We start from the raw sequence: 15971 nt of genomic DNA on the forward strand, positions 1-15971 counted from the left end.
CCCTCCCCTCACTCACACTCCTCTCCCTCACACTCCCTCCCTCACACTCCCTCACACTCTCTCCCTCCCCTCACACTCTCTCCCTCACACTCTCTCCCCTCCCTCACACTCTCTCCCTCACATTCCCTCCCTCCCCTCACACTCTCCCTCACACTCTCTCCCTCACACTCCCTCCCCTCCCTCACACTCCTCTCCCTCACACTCCCTCTCTCACACTCCCTCCCATCCCTCCCTCACACTCCCTCCCTCACACTCCCTCCCCTCACACTCCCTCCCCTCACACTCCCTCCCTCACACTCTCTCCCCCACACACACCCTCCTTCACACTCCCTCCCTCACACTCCCTCCCTCACACTCCCTCCCTCACACTCCCTCCCTCACACTCCCTCCCTCACACTCCCTCCCTCACACTCCCTCCCTCACACTCCCTCCCTCACACTCCCTCCCTCACACTCCCTCCCTCACACTCCCTCCCTCACACTCCCTCCCTCACACTCCCTCCCTCACACTCCCTCCCTCACACTCCCTCCCTCACACTCCCTCCCTCACACTCCCTCCCTCAAACTCCCTCCCTCACACTCCCTCCCCTCACTCCCTCCCTCACACTCCCTCCCTCACACTCTCTCCCTCACACTCTCTCCCTGACACTCTCTCCCTCACACTCCCTCCCACTCTCTCCCTCACACTCCCTCCCACACACTCCCTCCCTCACACTCCCTCCCTCACACTCCCTCCCTCATACTCCCTCCCTCAAACTCCCTCCCTCACACTCCCTCCCCTCCCTCCCTCCCTCACACTCCCTCCCTCACACTCTCTCCCTGACACTCTCTCCCTCACACTCCCTCCCACTCTCTCCCTCACACTCCCTCCCACTCTCTCCCTCACACTCTCTCCCTCACACTCTCTCCCTCACACTCTCCCTCACACTCCCTCCCACTCTCTCCCTCACACTCCCTCTCCTCACACTCTCTCCCTCACACTCTCTCTCTATCACACTCCCTCTCTCACACTCTCTCCCTCACACTCCCCTCCCTCACCCTCCCTCACACTCTCCCCCTCTCCTCACACTCCCACACACACCCTCCCCTCCCTCACCCTCACTCCCTCCCCTCCCTCCCCTCCCCTCACACTCCCTCCCCTCCCCTCACACTCCCTCCCCTCCACTCACACTCCCTCCCCTCCCTCACACTCTCTCCCTCACACTCTGTCCCTCACACTCTGTCCCTCACACTCTCTCCCTCACACTCTCTCCCCTACACTCCCTCCCCTCCCCTCCCACTCTCCCCGCTCTCCCTCACACTCCCTCCCTAACCCTCCCCTCCCCTCCCTCCCCTCCCACTCTCCCTCACACTCCCTCCCTAATCCTCCCCTCCCACACTCCCCTCCCTAACCCTCCCTCCCCTCCCCCCTCTCCCACTCTCCCCGCCCTCCCCCACCTTCACGGCCAGCTGCTGGCCCTCTGCAGCGTGCTCCTGGCTGGAGGCCTGCAGGCGCGAGCGCAGCGCCACCAGCTCCTGCTCGCACGCCGAGGCCCGTGCCCGCTCGCCGGACACTTCCTGCGAAAGGCGGGCGCGCGGTTCGACGGTCACCCCCTTACGATTCGACGGCCCGCTCCCCCCCGGTCGGTTTTTGCTCGCGCTCACAAAAGAAAGAAAATCAAAGCGAGTTGCCTGCTCGAATGAGTATTCATATTATTGGGTTTTTTCGGTAAAGTCACGTAGGTAAAAAAATTCAAATGAATAAAAGTAAAATAAAAATAAAATAAAAATCACGACGTTTCGGAGGCAACACAAGCTTCCGTCTTCAGGTGGAACTGTCACAGCACGATTGCTGTATCAGCTTCAAATCTAGAAAGGCTCGAATGAGCTCGAGGCGCCGCTGAAATCCTCCCAATGCAGCCCCCCCCCCCCGCGCCAGTGCTGGAAATTAGACGTTCATATGGCGGGGAGGGGTGGCGGGGGCGAGTTTACCCACACCAGCCAGGAGTTGAACTCGCAACCTTCCGATTGAGAGCGGCTCGCTCGATCGCTGAGCTACCTGGGTCTTTGCAGCGTCCGTCTAGAACAGGGGTCGGTAAACTGCGGCCTTGGGGCCGCATGCGGCTCTTCACGAACTGCTTTATTGCATGTACAGTGAGGGAAAAAAGTATTTGATCCCCTGCTGATTTTGTACGTTTGCCCACTGACAAAGAAATGATCAGTCTATAATTTTAATGGTAGGTTTATTTGAACAGTGAGAAACAGAATAACAACAACAAAATCCAGAAAAACGCATGTCAAAAATTGTATAAATTGATTTGTAAATACTTATTTCCCTCATTAAAATGCAAATCAATTTATAACATTTTTGACATGCGTTTTTCTGGATTTTTTTGTTGTTATTCTGTCTCTCACTGTTCAAATAAACTTACCATTAAAATTATAGACTGATCATTTCTTTGTCAGTGAGCAAACGTACAAAATCAGCAGGGGATCAAATACTTTTTTCCCTCACTGTATGCCTTTACATGCATTGCGGCCCTTGAAATATTGAGTATTGTGTACCGAATTCAGAAAAAATGAACCCGTAAAAACAAAGTTTTTCACTATAAATCCTTTATATGCGTGGCGGCTAGAGTCCTCTCGTCCTCTGGCTTGAGATGGCTGCCACCTATGGGTCAGATGACTGCATGGCAGCATTAAGCAATTGGTAATTAAATATAATATTTTTGTCCTAAAAAGTGTAACATTTTGGAAAAAAATGTCCATGAACATTTATTGTCACGCACAACGAGTCTGTGTGCAAAATGTCAGCTCGATTGGATCACGGGAAGTGGGTTAAAAAACGACCGAAAGATTTGCACGGTCCTAAGCAAGCAAGCAAGCGAACTTAATATAAAAGATAAAAAAAAAAATGGCTCTTCTTGTTATTTTGTTTGCCAGCCCCTGGTGTCGTTTTGTCCCGATTCCCTTATTAAGGGCCGTTTCAATGACAACGTTTCATCTGCAACGCGACTCGTTTGTAACGTGTGTTTTTTTGTACCGCTACATTTATACACGAGCAAGCTCAAGGTGCAGCGGGTGGCACGTGCCTGGTACAGCAGCTGGATTTTCTTATTTGCCTCGCCCGTCGCTTCCCTCTCAGCCACGAGTAGATTTTCATTCTCGCGCATCTTCGCTTTCAGACCCATGCCTTGGTCGGCCTGCGTACACAACAGGCGGTGTAACGCAGCAGGTGTGTGCAACAGGGGTGTGTGCAGAGGGTGTGTGTGCAACAGGGATGTGTGCAGAGGGTGTGTGTACAGGGGTGCGTACAGTGTGTGTGTGTACAGGGGTTAGCGCAGTGTGTGTGTGTACAGGGGTTTGCGCAGTGTGTGTGTACAGGTGTGCGTGCAGTGTGTGTGTACACAGGGGTTAGCGCAGTGTGTGTGTGTACAGGGGTTAGCGCAGTGTGTGTGTGTGTACAGGGGTTTGCGCAGTGTGTGTATGTGTACAGGTGTGCGTGCAGTGTGTGTGTGTGTGTGTACAGGTGTGCGTGCAGTGTGTGTGTGTACAGGGGTGCGTGCAGTGTGTGTACAGGGGTTAGTGCAGTGTGTGTGTGTGTACAGGTGTGCGTGCAGTGTGTGTGTGTGTACAGGGGTTAGCGCAGTGTGTGTGTGTGTACAGGTGTGCGTGCAGTGTGTGTGTGTACAGGGGTGCGTGCAGTGTGTGTGTGTGTGTAGAGGGGTTAGCGCAGTGTGTGTGTGTACAGGTGTGCGTGCAGTGTGTGTGTGTGTATGTACAGGGGTGTGTGCAGTGTGTGTGTGTACAGGTGTGCGTGTGTACAGGGGTTAGCGCAGTGTGTGTGTGTACAGGGGTTAGCGCAGTGTGTGTGTGTGTGTGGGGTGTGTGCAGAGTGTGTGTGTGTACAGGGGTTAGCGCAGTGTGTGTGTGTGTATAGGGTGTGTGCAGAGTGTGTGTGTGTACAGGGGTTAGCGCAGAGGGGGTTGTGCAGCAAAAGGGGTCGGCAGCCCAGTGTGTGGGGCCAGAGTTTGATGCTCATTAAAGACGTGTTTGTTTGATGTTCATTAAGGCTGTGTAGTTTCACGGGGAAGAGCGGTTCTCCGTTGTGTTTTGTTGCACCGTTTGGTGTGTGGCACCGTGTCCCGACGCTTTGCCCCACGTGTCGCAGCAAAGCGTGGGGTGAAACGTCGGACAACGTGCCAAGCAGTGCGCGATACAACCCTTAAAACACATCGGAGAGCTGCACTGCACTACCGCTAACACCTACCCAGTAATCACTTCAGGTGTATTATTTCCACCCACCTCCTCCCCCCCCACATAATTTTATCAGATCTCCGACATAGCAGTGCAACCCTCTGTGCTAAAGAACGGTCCGCGGAAGCGGAAATCACAGAGCTACAACCCGAGACCCCTTCGTGTGACTTCTGCTCTGTTAATTTACAAAACTGTCAGAGCTACAATTTTGCCAATTTAAGTTTTTGGTTTGTGTGTGCGGTCATTCGTGACCAGGCTGAGACGACCATCAACCCACGAGGCCTGATATCTCCGATTCGTCACGACAGGCGGCTTGCCTGAATTGTGACCCCAGGAGTTCGGGGGTGGAGCCCAGCGCTCAGGGCAGAGGTCGCAAACGGGTTTTGATTCCTTACCCGTACCCGGCCGCACCAGGGTCGCAAATGGGTACCTGTACCCGGCCGGGTATGGGTACCCGTTCCCTACCTGTACCCGTACCCTACCCGAAATGAGTGACAAACGGCTACTCACCGGTGACTCACGGCCTACCCGTACCCGTACCCGGCCGCACCAGGGTCGCAAACGGCTACCCGTACCCGGCCGGGTACGGGTAGCCGGGTATCGGGTAGGGTACGGGAATCGGGTACCCGGTTGCGACCTCTGGCTCAGGGGCATCACGTTGGAAGAGAGATGTTAACTCCCTGGCCTGGAATACAGGAGGTCATGGGTTTGATCCAGACCCTGACGCCTGCTGCATATTTGGCGTTTGCATGTCTCTCTCCCCGTGGTCGCGTGGATTTTTCTCCGGGTCCTCCGGTTTTCCCCTCCACATTTATGAACATGCGCTTAGAGCAATTGGCTGCTCTGAAGTTCCACGTGATGAGCCAATTTGTTGAGCTATTGTTATTGATAGCCAGGTCGCGTCTGAAAAAGAAGCTAATTTATTTCGATTTAAAGCTTTCGTGACTGCAGGGATTCATCTTCTTGTTTCTTTCGGTAAAGTCACGTAGAAGGAAAATAATAAAATAATAAAAATAAAACATAATTAAATAATTCTCACGACGTTTCGGCCACAACGCAAGCAGCCGTCCTCAGGTGGAGAACAGGTCTGTCGAGAAGGCAGAGTCTGAATATAAATAGTCGCTCCAAGCCTGGGGCGTGCCATTCAGACTCTGCCTTCTCGACAGACCTGTTCTCCACCTGTAGACGGCTGCTTGCGTTGTGGCCGAAACGTCGTGAGAATTCTTTTATTATGTTTTATTTTTATTATTTTCCTTCTTGTAAAAAAGAGCTTTACAGCTCATCTGATTTCTCCAGCATAAATCGAGCTGTCCGGCCACTTCGTGCTTCCCGATTGGCTCTCTCGTACCCGCGGGGTGGGGGGGGGGGGGTCCTTGGCAGGGGGTCCTTGGCGACCTCACCTCGAGCAAGGTGTCCTGGCTGATGCCCGCTCGGATGAAGTGCATGAGGATGCCCACGAGGCTGCCCGTCTCCTCGTCGGGCAGCGCCACTGCACTCTTGATAGCCGAGAAGAGGCTCTTGCACACATCCGTGTTCTCTTCGTCGGCTGCGAAAATTCATGGGAGCTTAGGAAATAATAAAGTTGTATACAAACAATGGTGGAGAGTTTCATACATTGCCCTCTCCCCCCCCCCCCCCCACATACCCCCCCCCAACCCCTATGTACTCATTTGGGTACCTGGTGTACTCATCACTACTGGGGAGACAAAGGCGGCCGGGCGTGGCGTTGACCACCCACACTCCCATGTGTGTCGCAGCACCGGCCTTCATAGATGCTTCTCGCTAACAGCACTTGCCCCTACAGTCTATTACAGGCTATACGGGTGATCTTTGTCTGCCCTACCCAAAACCTTCATAGGTGCTTCTTGCTAACAGCACTTGCCCCTACAGTCTATTCCAGGCTATACGGGTGATCTTTGTCTGCCCTACCCAAAACCTTCATAGGTGCTTCTCGCTAACAGAACTTGCCCCTACAGTCTATTGCAGGCTATACGGGGGATCTTTGTCTGCCCTACCCAAAACCTTCATAGGTGCTTCTCGCTAACAGCACTTGCCCCTACAGTCTATTCCAGGCTATACGGGGGATCTTTGTCTGCCCAAACCCAAAACCCACTTACTTGTTCTAGATTTGAAGCTTTCACTTACTCGTCTTAACAGTTTGACCGATTTCGATTTAAAGCTTTCTTGACTGCAGGGATTCATCTTCTTGGATCTTTCGGTAAAGTCACGTAGAATGGAAAAAATAAAATAATAAAAATAAAACATAATAAAATAATTCTCACGACGTTTCAGCCACAACGCAAGCAGCCGTCCTCAGGTGAAGAACAGGTCTGTCGAGAAGACAGAGTCTGAATGACAAGCCCCAGGCTTGGAGCGTCTATTTAAACTGGGTTGGAGGGGGTGAGTCATTCAGACTCTGTCTTCTCGACAGACCTGTTCTTCACCTGAGGACGGCTGCTTGCGTTGTGGCCGAAACGTCGTGAGAATTATTTTATTATGTTTCATTTTTATTATTTTATTATTTCCATTCTACGTGACTTTACCGAAAGAACCAAGAATATCAAAATGTCGATTTAAAGCTTTCGTGACTGCAGGGATTCATCTTCTTGGTTATTTCGGTAAAGTCACGTAGAAGGGAAGTAATAAAATAAGAAAAATATATAATTATTTTATTATGTTTTATTTTATTTATTTTATTATTTCCATTCTTCGTGACTTTACCCAAAGAACCAAGAAGTTTGACCGATGCCATCAACTCCCACGTTCACCCACCGCGCGAGCCTCACGCACGTGAAAGAACTCACCCACAACCCCATCGCTGCCGCCATCCTGCTTCCCCTTGCCCTTCCTCCTCCGCCTGCTCCTCTTGCCGAGCCCGGCATTGTCGCCCTGCAGGCCCGAGACCTCCTCCTCCTCATCTGCTGGCGCCACGGGCTCCTCCTCCTCCTCCTCCTGCAGTGGCGGTCGGGCCGCGCCCTTCCCCGCCACTCCGTCGGCCGGCGCTGCAGGCGGAGCAGCGGCAGCGGTCACGGCGGTGACGACCTCCCGCTGCGGAGAGTGAGACTTGGATGACGATTTGGACGATGGCACGGGGGACGACGAGGAAGAGGAGCTCGAGGGAAGCTGCTTCGACGAGGAGGACGATGACGACGACGACGACGAAGAGGTGGAGAACGTCGCCATCGCTTCCTGCGCCAGTTTAGGCGCGATTAATGCTTCCTGCAGCTGCTGCTGCTGCTGCTGCTCCTGCTGCCGCTGCCGCTGCAGCTGCTTCCTGCCGCGCTTGTTAAGCGGCGAGCCACTCTGAGGCCCCACGGTGGCGTCGCCCGACTCTGCAGACGCTCGTCCCTCCCCGTTCGCCTTCTCCGCAGGAACCGGGACCGGGACCTTGGCAGCCGGCGCCGGGGCGGCGCTCACAGCCGGCGCTTTGGTGACATCGTAGGCGGCGGCCTTCGTGGTGGTGGCGGAGGTGGCGGTAATGGAGGAGGAAACATCTTTAGCAGCCGGACCCTTGGCTTTGGGAACGGCTTTCGCCATCTCGTGGTTCGCCGAAGCCTTGCCGGTTGCCGACGGCTTTGCCGCCGGCGCTTGAGCGACGGGAGTTGTTGCTCCATTGGTAGCCGTCACCCTGGCCGTGGTCGCAGCCTTCTTGGCCGAAGCGCCGGTGCCCACCGCTTCCTTTGCCGTCGCCGCCGCCGCCTTGGTGGAATCGGGGGACTTCCCAGCCTGCACCGAGGAACCGGCACTGGCTCTGCCGGAATCTGGCAGCTCCGCGGCAAAACGGGTGTCGCCGCCGCCGCCGTCGCCGCCGCCAACCGCCGCCAGCGCAGGCAAATCAGGCGGTGCGTTGGAATCGCCGCGCTTGTTCTTCCCGCCGTGGTTCGGTTTCTTCTTCTTGCCCTGCGCGCCCGCTGGCGCCACCGCCGTGCCGTTGGCACTGCTGTTGGCGGCCCGCTGCCGTTTGGCCGCCGCGCGGCCGCCGGGCTGCGGCACGGCGACGGCGTTGATCGGCGCGGGGTTGATGACGGTGGCGGTGCGCGAGCCCAAGAAGGCGACCGCGTCCTCCAGGTCGCCGGCGAACGACGACGACGAAGACGACGGCGACGAGTCGGAGGCCTCGCTGGCCGTGGGGCTCCCGCTGCGGCGGCCCTCGCCAACCGGGCGGCCCCCGTTGCGCTTCTCGGCACGCTTGTTGCGCCGACGCTCCTTCCGTCGGCGCTGCTTGCCGCTGCCGCCGACGCCAACGCCGCCGCCGACGCCGGCCTTGAGCTCCGTCAGGGACGGGCTGTGCCGGCGAGCCAGGCCGACGTAGGGCTTCTGGCGCATGGAGAAGGCCGACACGAGCGAGATGGAGACGGCCGAGAAGACCATGAAGCTCAGGAAGTAGGCGAGCGCCATCGTCTGCGAGTCGGTGTCCATCGCGACGGCCCGGCCGGCGCTCGCGATCGGCAAACCCGACTACGGCGGGGAGGGTTGCGCGTCTGTGAACACAGTGCACAATGAAATTCATGTTACGCGGGAAAATGTAATATTTCTCGTGCTCCATCCTATCTCGCCGATCAGTGCGTAGCGGCTTCAACAGACCAAAATCGACTCCGACTACGATCCGCGGCGACTTGCTGCTGTACCCCGCTGCGTGTAAACCTGTGTGTGTGTGTACAGGGGTGCGTGCAGTGTGTGTGTGTGTGTACAGGGGTTAGCGCAGTGTGTGTGTGTGTGTGTACAGGGGTGCGTGCAGTGTGTGTGTGTGTACAGGGGTTAGCGCAGTGTGTGTGTGTGTACAGGGGTGCGTGCAGTGTGTGTGTACAGGGGTTAGCGCAGTGTGTGTGTGTGTGTACAGGGGTGCGTGCAGTGTGTGTGTGTGTACAGGGGTTAGCGCAGTGTGTGTGTGTGTACAGGGGTGCGTGCAGTGTGTGTGTACAGGGGTTAGCGCAGTGTGTGTGTGTGTACAGGGGTGCGTGCAGTGTGTGTGTACAGGGGTTAGCGCAGTGTGTGTGTGTGTACAGGGGTTAGCGCAGTGTGTGTGTGTGTACAGGGGTGTGTGCAGTGTGTGTGTACAGGGGTTAGCGCAGTGTGTGTGTGTGTACAGGGGTGCGTGCAGTGTGTGTGTACAGGGGTTAGCGCAGTGTGTGTGTGTGTACAGGGGTGCGTGCAGTGTGTGTGTACAGGGGTTAGCGCAGTGTGTGTGTGTGTGTACAGGGGTGCGTGCAGTGTGTGTGTTTGTGTACGATACGGCCAGCGCAGTTTCGGGGTCTGCGGCTTAAAGACCTGGAATACGCGACCAAGCTCATGTTCGGGATCCTTCGCCGAGTCTGAGCCGGTTCCGCAACAGACTCAAAACGGTGTTGTTGTTTCAGAGAGCCTCCTTCAACGTGTGGTCAGTGCGCATTGGTGATGGGCTGGACTCAGGAGTGCGCAATATGAAATGTTCTTACTTACTGAAAAAAAGAATAGGACGTAAACGCCAAGAATAAAAAAACACAACATGACGGACAAAGCAAAGTGCCAAATAAACAACATTTGTTGGTTTCTTCTGATCAAAAAAAGGAGGGAGGGAATGGCGAGGCAGCTCAAGGTCAAGAACAAGACGCTCATTAAAAGAACAATAATTAAAAACCGATGTACAGCAAACAGTCGAGCGGCAGGTCACGTGTGGTGGGGTACGATGCATCCACTGCAGGATGAAAGCCTCTGTGACCCAGAAAAAATATTGACGAATTCATATCGGATTCGCGCGAGTACTGCCACCTCTTCCGCCAAGAGACAGGGCCAGCATGGAAGAGTAGGCCAAATACGCACTACAGGGGTCTCTCTAAAGCACCACCCAGTAGAGCCCCTTTGATTCATACCAAAAGTTAGAGATCCCCCCCGTATAGCCTTAACAGACTGTAGGGGCAAGTGCTGTTAGCGAGCACCTATAAAGGCCGGAACGATACACGAGGGGGTGGGTGGCCAGCACCACGCCCGACCGCCTTTGTCTCCCCAGTGGCGATGTTGACACACCGCACCAGGTACTCATTTGAGGCCGAGTCGACCTAGGGAAGGCCCAAGATCCGTTTAAATAATCGTCACTGGTGTTGGCCATAGCGCAGCGCGTTAACCACTACACCACCGCTCCCCACTGCTCACACCACACACGCACACACAGGGTCGCGCATCTGAAACCGATGATATTATCCACGACTTGTGCCTATTCGATACAAATTATATGTTACCGTACCTCGAGGCTCGTTGAACAAATAAGAGACAGATGATGCACGCGCACGGCAGGTGCCACAAATGAGACGGGGCAAACAATCGTGACGACCCAGTAAGTTACACTGGGCCTGCAAACAACTGAATACACAATAATCATCTCTGTTGCCAACCACTGCAATAAAATAAATAAGTGTTCTTTGAATGATAAACTACTGCACAGGAAAAAAAAGTGGGGCCCAAGTGCTTTATTATTATTTTTATTTCCTATCCAAATGAGCAGTAATGCAGCAAATACTATCTTTACAGCCCTGAGCTAAATGGTGTAAATTCCACATTAATTCTAGATTTGAAGCTTTCGTGACTGCAAGGATTCATATTCTTAGGTTTTTTCGGTAAAGTCACGTAGGTAAAACATTAAAATTAATAAAAGTAAAATAAAATAAAAATCACGACGTTTCGGAGGCAACACAAGCTTCCGTCTTCAGGTGGAACCGTCACAGCCACAACAGCTGTATCAAGTAAATGAGAGATTGCAGGAGCTACCACTCCGTTTAAATAATGGTTGGAGAGGGGGGAAGGGCCAAGTACAGCACACTTTTTATTCAACCATTATATAAACGGAGTGGTAGCTCCTGCAATCTCTCATTTACTTGATACAGCTGTCGTGGCTGTGACGGTTCCACCTGAAGACGGATGCTTGTGTTGCCTCCGAAACGTCGTGATTTTTATTTTATTTTACTTTTATTAATTTTAATGTTTTACCTACGTGACTTTACCGAAAAAACCTAAGAATATAAATTCCACATTTCTATGGCGGGGGGTGCATTCTCTCCATTGCACAGCCACCGTTGACTCCCACCCCACCACCCACGTAGCAATACGCATTTCATGTCAACCTCGGGAAAGTGATTATGAGATCGGTTAACCCCTGCGCCTAACCGGGATGTGACCTCACAACCTTGCAATATGCCAGGTCACCATCGTGCACAGGCAAACCTTACCCAACGTGGCTTTATCAACCGCGTGTTAAATTAAATCATTAGCAAGGTTGGCCACGTACGGCGCGAAATACGTTCAACGTAGATACATACATAAACGTGCTTCCGCTCTGCACGGTGTATCGAATGAGGTCTCGGTTTTATGGAAACAGTTGCGTGTGAGTGCTGGAACGTGTGAATGAATCGACTGTGTGTGTGTTTTTTTTGTGTGGGGAGCAGTCGTGAAGCGGTTAGCGCTACGCTACGCTATAAACCTGGCAACCCGGGTTAGATTCCCGCTCACGGCTAACACCAGTAACTTTTATATGAACCAGTCCTGGGCCTCCCCTAGGTCGACTCAGCCTCAAATGAGTACCTGGTATGATGTGTAAAACATTTATACTATGGAGACAAAGGCGGCCGGGCATGGTGTTGGTCACCCACCCCCTCGTGTGCCGTGCCGGCCTTCATAGGTGCTCGCTAACAGCACTTGCCCCAACAGTCTGTTGCAGGCTATACGGGGGATCTTTGTATTTTTTTCAGTATGTTTTCATCCGTGATGTTACATTATAATGTTACATTATCACGGAAAAAAATGTAACACGCACAACGTAAATGTTCGCACAATATTGCCGCATGCATATAGCCGTCCAATCGTTGAGAACGTTAGTCACACGGAGGCCGAGATGGCGAGTCATCAACACTCAAGCGACATCTTCTTGGTTCTTTCGGTAAAGTCCCGTAGAAGGGAAATAATAAAATGATAAAAATAAAACATAATAAAATACAATTCTGACGACGTTTCGGCCACAACGCAAGTAGCCATCCTCAGGTGAAGAACAGGTCTGTCTTTCCGTCTGTCTTTCCGACAGACCTGTTCTTCACCTGAGAACGGCTGCTTGCGTTGTGGCCGAAACGTCGTGAGAATTATTTTATTATGTTTTATTTTTATTCTTTAATTATTTCCCTTCTACGTGATGACTTTACCGAAAGAACCAAGAAGATGAATCCCTGTAGTCACGAAAGCTTTAAATCGAAACTCAAGCGACAGTGTAGGGGGCGAGAGAGTGCCACGGGGGGGGGGGGGGGCGGGGGGGAGAGTTTGGCGTTGGAGATGAAATAGAAAAATAAGGAATGTACACACACACAAGAAATTGAGAGCGACCCAGCATCCTTTAGTTACAATGACAAGGGTGAGAGATCGGGGTGTAGAATTAGTTGAACAAAGGAGGGAGGTGGCGGTGGTGATCGTTTCAGACCCAGGAACGCAAACCCTGTTGTTCCCATCATGAGGTCTCTACTGTTTGTCGACTGTAAGACTTTGCCCAACACGGAATATTCTGGGAACGCAACCCCCACGCGTTCGGCGAGGTCTGCCCGTACTTTAAACACTTTTACTCTTGCGATTAACATTGCTTCGAAGGAATAACTGGCCAGTTACCCGAAACAAATCCACGCGAGACATGAATAGCTCACGCTTGGATGGATCTTTTCGGACATTATTCAGACACTATTTTTGATGACCCAGGAATAGATTACTCGTGGATGGCCAAGCGACAGGCTCGCCAACGCGATCTTCCAGAAACCAGCACAGTGGAACCTCGGTATACGACCGCTTTGGAATACGTTGAATTTGGTATACGTCGTGTTTTTTCGAGAGAAAAAAATGCCTTGGGATACGACGTCTTGCTTGGGATACGACGCGTTTGCTAGAACTTGAATGGGTCTTGATGAGTCACCGCGTACAGTACCCGCGTATGCCCCGTTCACGACTGAAACAAAGCGAGAGGGGCGGGGGGCGTGGGGGGGGGCTGCCCCCATGGAGGGTGGAGCCCCGGGTCGAGGCACGCCACGTGACCAGCGCAGCTGGTAGCAGCGCTGGTCACGTGGCATCTGTATGCATTTTAGTAATTAGTGTCTAAATTATTTTATACAACCCCGTTAATGTATAATATGGCATATAAAATATATATTTTTTCCTCTGGAACGGATTATTTTCTTTCCCTTTATTTCTTATGGGAAAAATTCGTTTGGTGTCTACGTCATTTTCGGTACAAGTCCTCCCACCTTCTGGAACGAATTAACGACGTATACCGAGGTCCCACCGTATTGAGGAAATCCGAAAGGCACGGGGGGAAGCGGATCCGACCCGCTTCTCGTGTCACCCTCCGATCTCCGCGTCGCCGCCAAGTTAACTTGCGCGTGAACAAAATATCGCTTTAAAATGTCAACGGCGCCATTCGTCAACGACTCCGTTGTTGCCGGAAAAAAACCGGCCGCAACCTTTCGAATCACAGCCGCCGGTTCATGCGACGAACTGTACAACAACGCGCTCGCACGATTCCAAGAGGCGGCAGATGGGTAGCAGTGACGCAGCGGATATCTCAATGAGCTGCGAGACCAGCGGCCAGTGGACGGTTCTTGGGGAGCGATCATCTGAATCCGTCCTGACCAACGTCAAGTATGGTCAGACAATGCAGGAGTCCTTCATCCAGTAGTTGATTGACAAAGTTGTGCACCGATGCCGACTTTATTGAGAGCGATATTGGGACGTAAGAGAAAGATTGATTGAAAGACGCCTTTCATTACAATATTCAAAAGGCAGTTTTCATACAATCTACACTTCCATATCATTAATTGGAGTATCGACTGCATGAAACCAACCACTGGTTCACAGGTCACACAGTGTCCCAGAAGTGATTTAATGTTCAAATGGGTTCGTTATTGATTGTGAAATCCCATATTCCCTGGATTATAAGATGCACTTTCTTAACTTGTATTTGAAAACAAAAGTTGGTTCTTATAATTCGGTAAGCGAATGTGCGCGTCACGAGGTGTGCCCAACTTTCTTGACACCGGGCACAAGTTTTGGGTGGGTCTTGCTTTCGAGAGCATTAGAATCCAGATAATACGGCAATTGTAAGAGCTGCTATCTCATTGAGGCGCGAGAGTTACTGTGATAAGATCAACCGGCTCACGAATGGGCTGATCAAAGTTCGAATCCTAGACCGAGGGCGCCATTCGACTTGGCCCATTACCCCCGAGAAAATAGAAAAACCACTCCTTTCAACAACATTGAAAGTCTTCTTGGTTCTTTCGGTAAAGTCACGTAGAAGGGAAATAATAAAATAATAAAAATAAAACGTTTGTATTTTATGTTTTATTTTTATTACTTTATTATTTCCCTTCTACGTGACTTACCGAAAGAACCAAGAAGATGAATCCTTGCAGTCACGAAAGCTTTAAATCGAAACATTGAAACTGCTGGCGTCCAAATGAGAGACTCGAATCCCTGCCATGGGAACGTGGAATGTTGACAACTGGCTCAAGAACTTCCTACAGCGATGAAAGACGAGTGCCCACCCATTGCATCGTTTGAGTCGGGGGGGGGACAGATGCCGACACTCTAAACTTGGCACGTCTATTTGTGGATGATTCTGACGCGGATATTTCCCTCACCGCCTTCCCCCCCTTGTAGAAACCCCGTCGCAGACTTCTTGGCCGAACTGATGCAACGTCGGGAAACACACGGCGCGCCACTCCGGCCCCGGTAATACCGCATTGTTTCTAGATTTGAAGCTTTCGTAACTGCAAGGATTCATATTCTTAGGTTTTTTTCGGTAAAGTCACGTAGGTAAAACATTTAAATTAATGAAAGTAAAATTAAAATAAAATAAAAATCACGACGTTTCGGAGGCAACACAAGCAACACAAGCTTCTGTCTTCAGGTGGAACAGTCACAGCACGATTGCTGTTTCAAGTAACAGCAAACGATTGCTGTTTCAAGTAACAGCAAACGTTTCAAGTAACAGCAAACGATTGCTGTTTCAAGTAACAGCAATCGTGCTGTGACGGTTCCACCTGAAGACGGAAGCTTGTGTTGCCTCCGAAACGTCGTGATTTTTATTTTAGTTTTATTTTACTTTTATTAATTAGAATTTTTTACCTACGTGACTTTACCGAAAAAAACCTAAGAATATACCGCATTGTTGTTATCTCTCCTGCCGAGAATTACCACCCACGTCAACCAAGGTGCGTGCCAACGATCAAGGTGGAGCCCTGCAATTTGCCTATTCATTGCCCACCCGCTGTGTTTTTTTATTTTACTAGGTAAGACCCACTGAGCTACATGGATCTTTTTCAGAAACGGCCTGGCCACAAATGCTGGCCCAATAAAGTGGCTTATCGTGTGGAAATGTAATGCAGCCGAATATTCTGCACACACGTTGATTCTAAACGTGGAGGGGAAAAAAACAGAAGAAAAATCCACACGAGCACAGGGAAAACATGCAAACTCCAAATATACAGGTGTCGGGGTCGGGATCGAACCCACGGGCTCCTGTATACCAGGCGAGGTAGTTAACATCTCCTAGCCACCATGGCACCACACTAGAGGGAGTCAACATTGGGGGGGACCAAATATTCCAGAGGGTCTGGGGGTCCTGCCATTTCATGCCTAAAATATAAAAAAATCACTAACACATAGGATGGACCTTTTTTTTTACAATCATGTCTAATAGTGTATTGTATTACATTGCTTTTTTTTACCTCTTCTTGTTTC

General features: G+C 51.7%; 1 protein-coding gene across 2 annotated transcripts in view; it reads right to left on the minus strand.

Moving 5' to 3' along the window:
- The window catches only part of LOC144949115 (uncharacterized), a 64847-nt gene that overhangs the window by 33264 nt on the left and 15612 nt on the right, over window positions 1-15971 (minus strand). For both annotated transcript variants that reach the window (XM_078878967.1, XM_078878968.1), the window contains exons 2-5: window positions 7040-8716; window positions 5636-5781; window positions 3071-3181; window positions 1437-1556 (exon numbers count right to left, since the gene is read on the minus strand). In XM_078878967.1, the coding sequence (XP_078735093.1) occupies window positions 1437-1556; window positions 3071-3181; window positions 5636-5781; window positions 7040-8654 (1992 nt within the window). In that variant the 5' untranslated portion in view covers window positions 8655-8716. The remainder of the gene's footprint in view (window positions 1-1436; window positions 1557-3070; window positions 3182-5635; window positions 5782-7039; window positions 8717-15971) is intronic.

The sequence above is a fragment of the Lampetra fluviatilis genome, chromosome 52, assembly GCF_964198595.1.
Source record: "Lampetra fluviatilis chromosome 52, kcLamFluv1.1, whole genome shotgun sequence".
Classification (NCBI taxonomy): Eukaryota; Metazoa; Chordata; class Hyperoartia; order Petromyzontiformes; family Petromyzontidae; genus Lampetra; species Lampetra fluviatilis.